The sequence below is a fragment of the Solanum verrucosum genome, unplaced genomic scaffold, assembly GCF_900185275.1.
Source record: "Solanum verrucosum unplaced genomic scaffold, falcon-dt-bn FXZP01000208.1, whole genome shotgun sequence".
NCBI lineage: Eukaryota > Viridiplantae > Streptophyta > Magnoliopsida > Solanales > Solanaceae > Solanum > Solanum verrucosum.
In genome coordinates, this window is record NW_026020329.1 from 2597489 (window position 1) to 2610234 (window position 12746).

The following is a 12746-nucleotide window of genomic DNA, read 5'->3' on the forward strand; positions in this document are numbered from 1 at the left end:
AATAATAGGGCCCACACAATTAAAGCCGTAAAAGAGGAAAAAAAAGCAAATGGTTTTTGTGTCCAACAAAAAGGAAGTACATTTATGAAGCAGGCAAGTACAATCATTTTTCAAGTTTGAAAAGTACGAAATACCATAAAGCAACCCTCTATTTTGATTTATTTACACAAGTACCTTCATCGTCCGGCCCATGTGGAGGCTATTAACTGATTTCGTAGTATTGAGGTACTCAACACTTATGTAAAGTAAAACATAGAATGACAAAAATAACCCTTAAATTGAGTGTATTTTCACGTAAGCACACGTGTTGACAGAGAAAAGTGTGCTTATTCGCTCTTCTTATATAGTAAAAAATAAAATAATAATAATAATATATATAAATATATAGATTACAAAACTCTCTTAATTTGTTAAAATAGATACTAAAAAGAAATATATATTTTTAACATAGAAATATATATATATATCTTTGAATGAAAACCTCAAAAGCTAAAGAGTAATTAATGTCCATGAATTTTTTTGGCAAGAATGAAAATGGCAGACCAAGTAGAAGGAGCCAAGTGTAGCAGAAGATCACCATTCATGGACGAACAAGGAGGAGAAGAAGAAGGCCTAATCTTGACCACCCACCCTAGTAGTAACACCATTACTATCTTCTCCAATTCTTACATCTCAATACTGCCACCGTAACCCGCTTTTACGTCACCACAATTCATCGCGCCGTTGCCGGAAATTTACACTTATACTGTGTGACTTTTTATTGGTTGAACAACTTCGTAATTGGTTATTTTCTAAAGAACCCCTTTTGATTAGTTTGTGATTTTATATTGTTAAGTTAAAATTACTACTTCAATAATTTATGATGAATAATATATATGTGTGATATGTGTGTCCCAAGTGGAATGAATTGGACATACAGATGGTTTGGAAATGTTGCTTATCTAGGATTTGAACTTTAGGGATTCAAGTTTGGGATTTTTTTGTACTAATTTAATGATTATTTTAAGGAAATGGTTTCTGATGTACTAGGTCTTTTTGGGACTGAGATTGAGATGCAATGTTGTTTGTTGTTCTATTGATTTAGGAAAGATTATCTGATGATTAAAATGAAAAAGACTTGGAAAAAAGGAAGTTGGCTAAAATCTAATAGCGACAAAACACTAGGTGATGTCTTTTCATCTATCATAGCCTTGGTGGACAGAGATACCTGATACCCGATACTAGTGAGAGGTTACGTGAGTTCTTTTCATCTGTCCTAGCCTTGGTGGACACAGTAACTTGGTACCTGTTACTTTTGGGAGAGGACATGCATTCTGTGGAATTAGTTGAGGTGCGTGCAAGTTGGGTTGGGCACTAGGTTATTTATAAAAAAGAGGAAGTTGAGGAAAATATTTTTGCTGCTTTGTGTATCCCTCACCCCTTTTCAAGGAAAAAGAAAGAATGGAAAACCTCTTTTTAGGAGCTTAGTAAAATAGAAGATTCATTGAGCTTTGGTGAATTGCAAGTGGCACTTAATGGCCATGTTGTTTTTTGTATATTTTTGAATGACAAGAAACTGCATTTTGAGATGAATAGAGTATTAGTCAAAGAATGTGACTTGTATTCGCTTTCCGAGCATTATCTTTGCTGCCAGTCGGTGTGTGTATGAATGAGCAAATTCTACCACTTCTAGGGCTATATGTCTTGAGTGTCCCCTCTCTACCGTTTCAACAAGTTTGGCATGATAGTCTTCTTCCAACCTTTTTTCTTCGCTCTTGTAATCAAATCTGAGAAGTTTACTTATTATGTTTCAAATGATTACTCTAGGTATCAGTTTCTCGTGTATCATGTATGCTTTTTGGTTAGAGAGGGATTTTCAGTTTACCATTAGAGGGTTTAAGTTGATTTGCATCAAACTGAGATTGTTGGTGTCCAGTCTGGCAATACAATGGTTTTACAAGATAACACTTTTTGATGCTTGTGCTTACCTTAAAAATCATTTGATAAGATCATCCTGCTGGTGCTTACCTTTTGCTGTTCTTCCTTTGCTTATATCTGTGACAGCAGCTTATTTTGTACATTTTGATAAAAGTGTCTTCTTGGATAATTATAGCGACTCATAGGCACAAGATGTATCTTGTGAGGGAGGGGGATTGTCCCTTTGTTATGACCCTGGCTCCTTAACTTCTTTCTTTCTTTTTGACAGCTCTCTTCCTCTATCTAACATAGATTATTTGAAACAAATGGCAGGTAAATAGATGTTCCAAGGTGATATCGAGCACATGCAACATAATGTGGAGCAACCACCTCCGACGTCTGCAGGTGGGGGGGCCCAGGAATCAGTCATTACAGTTGGACAAGAGGAACAACCCCAGTTAGAAAGGAAAAAAAGGAAGTTGGCGTCAAAGGTGCATAATTTTTCTTTTTTATTTTTGCTTCATCTTAACTTACATTAATAGGGGATGTGGTAAAAGTAAAATATTGCACTGTCTATTGGAGGTCAAGAAATTATTCCTGCAAGCGCTCATTGCACCATCACCAATCAAGTGGCAATGTAGAAGCAAAAAACTTTGTTTTATTTTTTTCTTTTCCATAGGAGGGAAACATAAATAACCTTAGTTGCGAATCCCCTTCACTCCACTTCCCTTGCACAAATGAAAAAAATAAGAATTCTCTGGGTCTATCCAGTGCAAGAATCCTCATTCCACAGTCTATCTAGTGTAAAGCAATATACACACTCCCATATGAGTTATGCAGATATTACAGCAACCAAAAAACTAGCAGATTCCCATGTGTAGCGTGTTTATTCATCCAAATAAGGAGATCTAAAAAAAAAAAGAGAACTTCAAGCTCCGGGTACATCGTGACTGAAATCACATTGCCTGAACTTTGTGGAGCAGATAATACACGTTATTAAATAAAAAAGAAGAAGAAGATAATACACGTTACTGTTCAGTTAATAGAAAATTTTATTTTCTTCTTTTCTAGTAGAATTCATAAATTTAGAGTTTCCATTTGTCAAGTTTATTTATTTACCTACTGATTATGTATGAAACCAGCTCGGCTCTTATATTTGGCCTTGCAGTTCCCTTTGGTGGATATTTCCAGAAATATGCTATTGGCATACCAGAGTCTTGGGGTGGTGTATGGAGATTTGAGCACTTCACCACTTTATGTCTATAAGAGTATATTTGTGGGGAAGTTGCAGGATTATCAGACTCCAGAAACAATATTTGGTGCATTTTCGTTGATCTTCTGGACAATAACTCTTATTCCTTTGATCAAATATGTACTTATTGTACTGAGTGCTGATGATAATGGTGAAGGTATGTTAAAGAGAAGGCTGTGAATCCAATAATTCTTGTGGAACCTGATTGTGTTGATCAATTATACTTGAATATTACCAGGTGGTACATTTGCTCTTTACTCTCTACTCTGTAGACATGCAAAATTCAGTCTACTTTCCAACCAACAAGCAGCTGATGAGGAGCTATCTGCTTACAAATATGGCTTTGCTGGGCAGTCCACATCGTGTTCAGCGTTAAAGAGATTTCTTGAGAAACACAAGAAGTCACGTGCAGTTTTACTCATTATTGTATTGTTGGGGGCTTGCATGGTCATTGGTGATGGTATTCTAACGCCTGCAATGTCAGGTTGATAATTCCAACAGTAGTTGCTTTCTTGTATGTGGCATTAGCTGGTGTGCATTTGTAATTTAAAAGCTATCAGTTTATCCCGGAAAATGGAAAAATAAATTTAGAAATATTAGTTTGGTTTTATGAAATTGGTTCCTTCCTCAGTTGAAAATGATAGACTAACATATTAAATTTTAGCATGACATATTTGCTACCTTGTTAAGCCTATGTTAGTGCAGAAAATTATAACTTTTGCATTATTTTTGTCAATTTAGTATATCTATTAATTAGGAGTAGTTTTAATGTGGCAGTTATATCGGCCATATCAGGAATCAAGGCTGCTGCGGAACACCTATCTCACGGTAGATTTATTTAGATTTACCTCTTTGGGTAAACATTTTATCACTTTTATGTTGCTCTTATGTGACTTCCATCCAAGGCATTGATCATTAAATTGTTTTTCATCTAGGTGAAGTGCTGGTGCTTTCTTGCCTGATATTGGTTGGTCTGTTTGCTCTACAGCATTCTGGGACCCATAGGGTTGGCTTTTTGTTTGCACCGATAGTAATCATTTGGTTGATATCGATTTTTGGGATTGGGCTCTACAACGTTATTATTTGGAATCCCAAGATTGTGCATGCTCTTTCTCCCTATTATATCATCAAGTTTTTTAGGGAAACAAGAAAACACGGATGGTTTTCTCTTGGTGGTGTCCTCCTCTCTGTTGCAGGTACATCAAAGATATCATCTCTTTTATCCAAGATTAAAAAGTATCCTTGAATTAAGAGCACTTGCTCGTGCAGATAGTTACTAGTTAGTAAACAAGGATTATATAACTTGTCCTTTATAGTTTAGAATCTTTTTTTTCTAATTCAGTTTCCATCATCAGGTACAGAAGCTATGTTTGCAGATCTTGGTCACTTCACTTCCTGCTCAATGAGGGTAAGTCAGCCTGTTTGCAGCTTCAGGAAACTGTTGTGCTCTTAGTTAATTTTACCCAGCATGTACGTCTTTCTTGTCAAATCCTGAGCACTAGGACAAAAATAATTGGGTTGGGAAGCAACAAGCAAGAATTGGTTTCTGTTGCAGTTTAATAGTGAATATTTAAGTTGACCAAAGATTCCTGAATAGGGCAACCTTTTGAACTGCTACTGAATTCATGTGCAGGCAAGAGACAACCTGGCTAAGTGAAACATCTTACTAGCTAGAAAAAATGGTTCGAGAAATCAAAATAAGTGGCTCAAACCGTTTCTTCTTACTCTTTTTCAAATTTGATAAATATTGTTGTAACAGTTTGAAAATGTAAAAGATCCATTTTTAGCAAACAACAAGGTTTACATGGGTTAAGATAATGAATTTGTTTTAATCAGAGAGGACTTCAGATGACAACTAAGTGAAGAGAATTTGAAACCCTTTGAAGTAACTTTTGTGTCTATTGGATTTTTTTCTTTTTTTGAAAGAAACAGTATTAACTAGATATCCAAAGTGCACCCAAAATTGTATATTTTGTGAAATGGGACCCCCTAGACTGATTATCCTTTTGACTGGGCAGATTATATTGCCTATAGTGGCCGTTTCTCTGTGTCATCTTTCAATGTAGTTGATTAGTTGGATTTCTAGAACTTGCACCTTGTCAATCTGAAAGTCTTTTCCTCTGCAGATTGCCTTTTCATTTCTTGTATATCCTTGCTTGGTGGTACAGTATATGGGTCAGGCTGCTTTTCTGTCCAAAAATCTTGCTTCTATTCCAGACAGCTTTTATAATTCAATACCTGGTTAGTTCTTTATTTCACTTTTGAATGAGATTCTTCTCGGGATAGTTGATGAAGTTATATCCAATTTCCGAACTGCGGCTCATTTCTTTCATGCAGATAGTGTATATTGGCCTGTTTTTGTCATTGCTACCCTTGCGAGCATTGTTGCCAGCCAGTCCATCATCACAGCTACATTCTCCATAGTCAAGCAATTGAATGCACTAGGTTGCTTCCCCCGAGTGAAGATTGTCCACACCTCAAAGCATGTTAAAGGGCAAATCTATATACCAGAAATAAATTGGATCCTTATGATTCTTACACTTTCCGTGGCAGTTGGGTTCCAGGACACAATTTTAATGGGAAATGCATACGGTAAGCCCAACAGTGTGTTGAAGATCTCTTTTGTAATATTTGATGCTCCTTTTGACTATATAATTTTTTGTTTCTTGTTTGAAAAGAACATTTAATTTCAATATAAGGTTACAATCTCCATCATGTCTTCTTCCCAACTAGTTCAATCATGCTACCTACAAAAGCAACTAGACTTTTTCTTCTGTGCATCTTCGATTATAAACTTAACCTATGTGAGCTTCCCAGAACACAGCCAGTTCCATAGACCATATAAAGGAGGAGGGTTGCGATAGTTTGACTGCCAACAAAAAAATGGTCTAATCATGACGAATCATTTGGGCATAGCAGAATTCCACTAGTTTGAGATTGAGTCATAGCTGATTGATCGATCTGTCAACTGTAAGGTAATTGTTAGTGGGGATGAAGACGTAAAATTCAATTACCGACCCAACTATTTGAGTTTTGAGGCGCAGGTGGTTGTTGCCTATCACCTGTAAGGTAGTTTTGTTAAGACTACCGATTGGTGACAAATCCCAGTTTAGTTCTGTTTGCAAACTTTTCTATGGAACCTAATTGCTTTATATGATTGTGTTCCTCTAATGTGATGTGTAGCTCTACTAATGTATTCTTCTTTGTGAACCTTGTGATAGAAGATTTGTAAGCCTCATGGGACCAAAGGAGTCTCATCTGAAAAGATTAGAATGATAAACAAAAACTAGAAGAAGTGAACTAGAAGGAATCTCTAATTGCATTACCTGCTGAAAAGAATGTTCTTTCTTTTCTCAAACACAGTACAAAGAGTATTCCCTTGTGTGAATAATCATGTGGTCATTGTGACTTCTTTTATCATGATACTGATTTACAATGAATATTGTTGCAGCTACTACAAAAAGTTTATGTTTCACACTTGAATCTTTATTTTAATTTAGCCTTGTGATAATTCTTGGTTGTTTTCTCATATTGATTATTTTCCTTTCAGGCCTAGCTTGCATGACTAGTATGTTTATCACAACGTTTCTCACCACACTGGTCATGATTTTTGTGTGGCAAAGAAACATAGTTCTTGCCACTTGCTTTCTCCTATTTTTCTGGTTCATTGAAGGTGTGTACCTGTCTTCCGCGTTCACTAAAGTTCCACAGGGAGGATGGGTCTCCCTAGTGCTCGCCTTTGTCTTCCTAGCAGTCATGTTTGTCTGGCAATATGGAACTCGCAAGAAGTACAATTTTGATCTGCACAACAAAGTTCCATTGAAATGGCTCCTTGGCATGGGCCCCAGTCTTGGTATTGTGCGCGTCCCCGGGATAGGCCTTGTATACTCAGAATTGGCAACAGGGGTTCCAGCTATCTTCTCTCACTTTCTGACGAATCTCCCTGCATTTCACAGTGTGTTGGTGTTTTTATGTGTCAAATCTGTTCCAGTACCCTATGTCTCACCTGAGGAACGCTTCCTCATTGGTCGCATTTGTCCAAGACCCTATCGCATGTATCGTTGCATTGTTAGGTATGGCTACAAGGACATACAGAGAGATGATGGGGACTTTGAGGACCTTCTCATCCAAAGTATAGCAGAGTTTATCCAAATGGAAGCTGTGGAACCACAGTTGTCAAGCTCCGAGAGTCCATCACTTGATGGGAGGATGGCAGTCATAAGCAAAAAAAACGTACAGTCGACTTCAACACTAATTGTCTCAGAGGATTTTGGAATGAGGGACTCCATTCAAAGCAGCAAGTCTCTTACTCTCCAGAGTCTAAGATCTGCTTATGCTGAGGAGAACCCACAAATAAGGAGGCGACGAGTGAGGTTTCAATTGCCAGAAAACCCTGGCATGGATCCAGCTGTTAAGGCAGAGCTTGAAGATTTAATTCGAGCAAAGGAGGCAGGGGTTGCATATATAATGGGGCACTCCTACGTGAAAGCTAGAAGATCGTCCTCTTTCTTAAAGAAGTTTGCTATTGACATTGGGTATTCATTTCTGCGCAAGAACTGTAGGGGTCCTTCCGTGGTGCTTAACATTCCTCAGATTAGTCTTATTGAAGTTGGCATGATATACCATGTCTAGAGGGAAAATAACCTGGCATTGGAATTTAACATGCCGTTTGGTTGTTGCCTGCAGAATGTTTAGGCTTAGTAGATGATTGATAGTCCTAACATCAAATGCGATATCCGATAGCAAATGTTGAGGAGAAGCTGGTAGATGATGTTGGTAGTCTTATGGAATCAAATGTGAAATATCAGAATAGAAGAACTGGTTTAGTTGTTTCATGTCCTACACCTTCTATAATTGTATGCATATAGAAAATTTCATACTTTTTAATATCTTAGCATGCTTGGGAATACATAAACATTGCACATTTTCCTTTACTTCTTTTTCAGAGCATTGTACTTGAGAGTTGGAGTACATCAAGTGACAAACCTCAAAGTCCATTTAGGATGAAGGTACTCTCTTTGAGTTAATTTTTACAGCAAAATAAACAAATGTGATGCTGCTGTCATTGCTTTTGTAGCTTCATAATTTAGGTCCCAAATGTCCTTTCAATTTATTTATTTTGCATATCCACATGACAAAAACATTCAGAGTGAAGTTGTACCCTAATTGTGTAACTTCACTTGCTATCGATGCAGGGTTCGAATCTCATCAAGGCTCTTTCCTCTTCTTTTTTGAATTTTTTTGCTATTCGCGAGTTAACCCATGTCCCAGAAAATCTTTATTTATAAAAGAAAGAACAATAACAAAAAGAAACAACAATAGTTTTGCATTTTCCAAACTATCAATATACCTATTCCCATTGGAACCCTAAGTATATTCTTTCTTATAATAAGTCCTATTTCAGTATCTTTTTAGCAAAAAAAAATTTCTTCCTTTCTTTTCCCTAAAAAGTCTGAAGGCAACCTTTACTGGTGCTTTTTCAGAAAGAACAAAGCTGACATTTTTTATTAAAACGATTCCAGAATTTGGAAACTTTATTCCCCTTAACATGAATTAAAGTCATTACAGAATGATTCTGTATGATCTAAATCTGAACTATGAACCAAAGTGAAGTAAAATGTATGAATTTCAAAAAATTCTCAGTGTACAATTTGACTCCCTGCAGCTATGTCTTCCTATCAAATCATTGAAAGAATGATGTTATCTGTCACAGAATGCTCCCATCTGGAATAATGGCACCCTTCATTATTACAACTATGCCTTTAGTGATAATGTAACCATTTGCTTCATTATTGCACTCCTGAACATTTTCCTTATTCAATATCTGCATAAAAAGATTACTTAAGTATGAATGCAGTTTGATAAAGAAAATGAAATCACAACATTCTGTATTGTCGTTGATATTTTCGCGCATTCAAACAGCTTATCGTTAAGGTGCATTTTGAGTTTGATAGGAAATCTTTCTAAGTACCTTAACATTTTTGCCAATTCTCACATTCTTATCAATTATTGCTTTCTTTATCTGTGAGCCTTCTCCAATTCCAATAGGAATGTGTATATCCTCCTCTGCGCGACCACTCTGCATATTTTTCACCAAGTTAAATATCCTTCCCCTAGAAACTTAATGTTCCTTATTGTTACCATGATCGATAAGAATCAAACGTAGAAATATGAGGGATCTTTCAAAAAGTTTTACTTGAATATGAACTGGATTCATATAGTCTCCATTTCCTCTATGTGACCATCCATGAATACCAAATGAAATGTATTCATGTATCTTACTTGGTAAGTATCAGATCCCATTATTACTGAATCCTCAATTATCGCTCCATCACCTACTCTTGTCTTCATGCCAACGACAGTACCTCTGATCTTGCATCTCTGCACTCGGAAAACACAAAGTATGGAAGAAAGATGTTTGTGAGACCAAATTCTTGAGAAAAATTACATAAACTTTAACTATATTTCAAGGACAATTGATCACTTTTATACATTGAGAAAGCATCCGTCTCCGATCACAGAGTCTGTTATAGCAGCATCAGTTATCTGAGTTGGAGGCAGGTGTCGAGGCAAAGTGTATAGGGGAGAGTCTTTGTCATACAAACTGCTAATGAAAATGAAAATCCCGTTAGGTGATATTTAAGGGATTTACTCTTGAGACTTATTGGTTTTTGGAGATACTGACCTATATGCCTTCTTTGTGTTCTTTATGCTTTCCATATTTGCTTGGTAGTAAGCTTCAATGCTTCTCATGTCCTCCCAGTAGCCACTGAATTTGTGTGCATATACCTGTTTGTTCCAAAGAATGATTCAATTAAGAGTAGAAGACAAAATGTTGAATATCTTTACGCAACAGGATGGAAAAATTTTATGTTCAAAATGGCAACTTAGAGCAACAAGTTGCTCGGATATGGAAATACACGACTCTTACATTCATTCCTAAGGAAATTGCACCTGGTACAACTTCTCTTCTGAAGTCATTGGCCATGGGGTGATACTCTGTAAGAAGCTTTATCATGGCATCTTTGTTAACAACATAGATATCCATACCAGCATACAAATCTTGAGAAATGTCTGAATTTTGTACCTGAAAATAATGTTTTCAGCTAGTCCATAATGAGGAGCAAATGAAGCTATTGGAAGTACGAGAAGAAGGAAAAAGAGACTTACTACTCTTATCTCAAGATTGTCTTTGAACGAAATGACTTGATTTTCAGAATTTACTTGGAAAGTACCAAGTTCTATATCTTTATCTGTCCTTCTGCTCAAAACTGCAACAGTTATATCGGCTTTGTTGTTGCAGTGGACCTTTAAGAGTTCCTGGAAATCCATTTTGTAAAGATGGTAACCAGGAAGAACCAGAAAATCAACAATCGGATACTCTTCTAGTACCCACAAACATCTTCTTATCGCATCAGCAGTTCCCTGAGAATACATGAAAACACTGAGAAGCATAACGGTCCTATAGTTCTAATGGAGAGAAGAACCTACAAAATCTCTCAACTTCTTTATCCGTAGAATACATTGGATATAACAGTGTTGCTCTTATTCGTGTTAACAGCTACTCAAGAAGGAATGTTATAGAAAGCATTTATAAAGTCTTGAAACTGCCTGTTTTTGTTTACCTGAAACCAGCCCTTGCCTTCAGGACTCTGATAAGCTGCAATTACATCAACTAATGCTTCGTTTCCGATGTGTGCACAGGAATAAGCTCTTGAAAGGTGAGAATTCAGAGAGGCAGAGTTAAATTGTGTAAGTGCATAAATCTTCTTGATATTACTATTGATGCAGTTACTGATAACTGCATCAATGAGCCTGTAGTTTCCTGCTATAGGAAGTGCAGCTTCTGATCTTCTCTTTATCAATGGATAAAGTCTTGAATTTGATCCATCTCCAAACACTATTGCTGCAACATTCTGCCAACAATGGTAAAGATGTAAATCTACATTATAGATTCTTGGCACATTGACATTGTATTGTTTGTAAAGAATCAGTAGAAAATAGTAACAAGATATATTGGTCCAGGCTCAACTGTCAAGGTATTGCTCGCTCTTCGTCTAACTTTTGGGACCTTAAGGTTTTGTCCCCTTGGGTTTTGACCCAAAAGACGCCTTGACAGTTGAATTCTGAACTCGCTCTTTATGGCCCCTAACTTTCCCCTTCCATTTCAATGCTGCATTTGACTTGGACAAGTTTCATAGTGAACACCTTTCTAGTTCAAGAACACATTACTAATAAGGGTAAAACGGAAAAAAAAAATTCCCTCTGTTCATTTTTACTTGTCCAGTATTGACTTGACACAACCCTTAAGGAGCAATAAATAAAATTATAATTTTACTATATTACCCTATGAATATAATAAACTCAATGTTCTGTTAAATGCATTGGGAAATGACCTTCTCTAATCGTAAGGATAAATAAGGAACTAAATAATAAAATTATCTCTTGGTTTTCTCGACTGGACAAGGAAAAGTGAACATCTATTTTTAGTATAGTGAACAAACAAGTAAAAGTAGATGAACAGAGAATGACAAGTATTTTGAAATAGATCTTTTTAGTATGGACGACATGTAAACCTGGTCTGTTGGAGGACATAGAATGTTTGGACATTCAGAGTGATTTGTATATGGTAGATTCAACTTTGATGGAATAGAAGATGGAATGAGCCTAGATGAAGGCTTGTAGCTATACTCATGAGGGGACTTAATCTTGAGACTTAACCAAGTAGGAAGAGACATGAGTGAATATTTTTTGTGCATCAAAATCACCTAATTGGTGGTTTATATACTTTGCCTTTTTTGTTTTATGTCACATGAATTTAAGAAGGGAATATTTAGCCATACAAGCAAGTCCCATTAAAATATTTTGTCCTCTCATTACTTAGCTTAAAGTGAGCATGTTGTTATATCATGAATAAATAAATCTATTTTAATTAAATGTTTCTAAGTTTTTTTCTTTCTTCCTTTGGTTCTATGTTTAACTTTGATTCTAAACTTCTCTTTACATATATAACATATAATTTTCAACCTTTTTCTTCTTTTTTCTCCTTCATATGATAGTTATGATATTCATTTGGTTCCATATTTTTCCTTTTTGACACAACTTTCACTTTTAAAAAAATAAAAAAGAATAAACATAGCAATAAAAATGTCACCAATGTATGATATGAATACACATCAATGTTCGAGCCTAGAATAAATACTTCTCATTATTAATTTTTCCTCGTATTTAACTTCTTGTTTGCACAACAAATAACCGAAAGAATCGGATGTGGAATAATATTGTATATTCGATGATGTACTAATGCTTATTAATAACTAATAATGTATGTATGTATAATGGTCTGACATCATTTGAAAATGATATAAAGTAAATATTAATTTGAGACAATAAGTAAAGTATTAAAATCTTTAGAGATTGCTCGAGCTTATTTACTTCAATATATTTTTGTACAAAATTATGAGTACGCCACTTGGTCAGAAGAGTGAAGGGTAGCATGATGTGATTGGCAATATTTGAAAGTTTGAAAGGAATCTTATGAAGGTTTTGCCTCTATTTTTTTGGCAAATGGGAATGGAGTGGATATGAAGGTAGGCAT

The 12746-nt window shown here is 35.8% G+C and overlaps 2 protein-coding genes across 5 annotated transcripts; one reads left to right on the plus strand and one right to left on the minus strand.

The window, feature by feature from the left end:
- Positions 1 to 710: 710 nt before the first annotated feature.
- LOC125836016 (potassium transporter 4-like) lies at positions 711 to 8156 on the plus strand. Of its 4 annotated transcripts, XR_007443439.1 has the most exons (11): positions 711 to 776; positions 2230 to 2387; positions 3065 to 3305; positions 3387 to 3632; positions 3926 to 3976; positions 4084 to 4344; positions 4504 to 4556; positions 5275 to 5389; positions 5486 to 5740; positions 6699 to 8004; positions 8095 to 8156. XR_007443439.1 is itself a non-coding variant. In XM_049515108.1 (10 exons), exons 2-10 carry the CDS (start codon positions 2238 to 2240, stop codon positions 7778 to 7780), a joined length of 2454 nt encoding a protein of 817 aa, XP_049371065.1. In that variant the 5' UTR covers positions 711 to 776; positions 2230 to 2237; the 3' UTR covers positions 7781 to 8066. The 4 variants fall into 4 exon arrangements, 3 of the variants coding, with proteins under 3 accessions (XP_049371065.1, XP_049371068.1, XP_049371067.1); XM_049515108.1 differs by lacking the exon at positions 8095 to 8156 and having other exon boundaries at positions 6699 to 8066; XM_049515111.1 differs by lacking the exon at positions 8095 to 8156 and having other exon boundaries at positions 5317 to 5389; positions 6699 to 8066.
- Positions 8157 to 8799: 643 nt separating this feature from the next.
- On the minus strand, positions 8800 to 11928 carry LOC125836017 (inactive glucose-1-phosphate adenylyltransferase small subunit 2, chloroplastic-like). Its single transcript, XM_049515112.1, has 9 exons — positions 11725 to 11928; positions 10774 to 11064; positions 10322 to 10573; positions 10080 to 10235; positions 9834 to 9937; positions 9641 to 9752; positions 9431 to 9529; positions 9120 to 9227; positions 8800 to 8972 (listed from the first exon to the last, which is right to left on the minus strand). The coding sequence occupies exons 1-9, from the start codon at positions 11905 to 11907 to the stop codon at positions 8856 to 8858; spliced, it is 1422 nt and encodes a 473-aa protein (XP_049371069.1). The 5' UTR covers positions 11908 to 11928; the 3' UTR covers positions 8800 to 8855.
- Between the last annotated feature and the right edge of the window lie 818 nt (positions 11929 to 12746).

Coding starts and splice junctions, on each gene's coding strand:
- LOC125836016 (XM_049515108.1), top strand. CDS start 2,238: ATGTTCCAAGGTGATATCGAGCACATGCAACATAATGTGGAGCAACCA. Junction 3,306..3,386: donor TGCTGATGATAATGGTGAAG/GTATGTTAAAGA, acceptor GAATATTACCAG/GTGGTACATTTGCTCTTTAC. Junction 3,633..3,925: donor TCTAACGCCTGCAATGTCAG/GTTGATAATTCC, acceptor TTAATGTGGCAG/TTATATCGGCCATATCAGGA.
- LOC125836017 (XM_049515112.1), bottom strand. CDS start 11,907: ATGCACAAAAAATATTCACTCATGTCTCTTCCTACTTGGTTAAGTCTC. Junction 11,065..11,724: donor TATGTCCTCCAACAGACCAG/GTTTACATGTCG, acceptor CATTGTTGGCAG/AATGTTGCAGCAATAGTGTT. Junction 8,973..9,119: donor GAATTGGCAAAAATGTTAAG/GTACTTAGAAAG, acceptor CTTTTTATGCAG/ATATTGAATAAGGAAAATGT.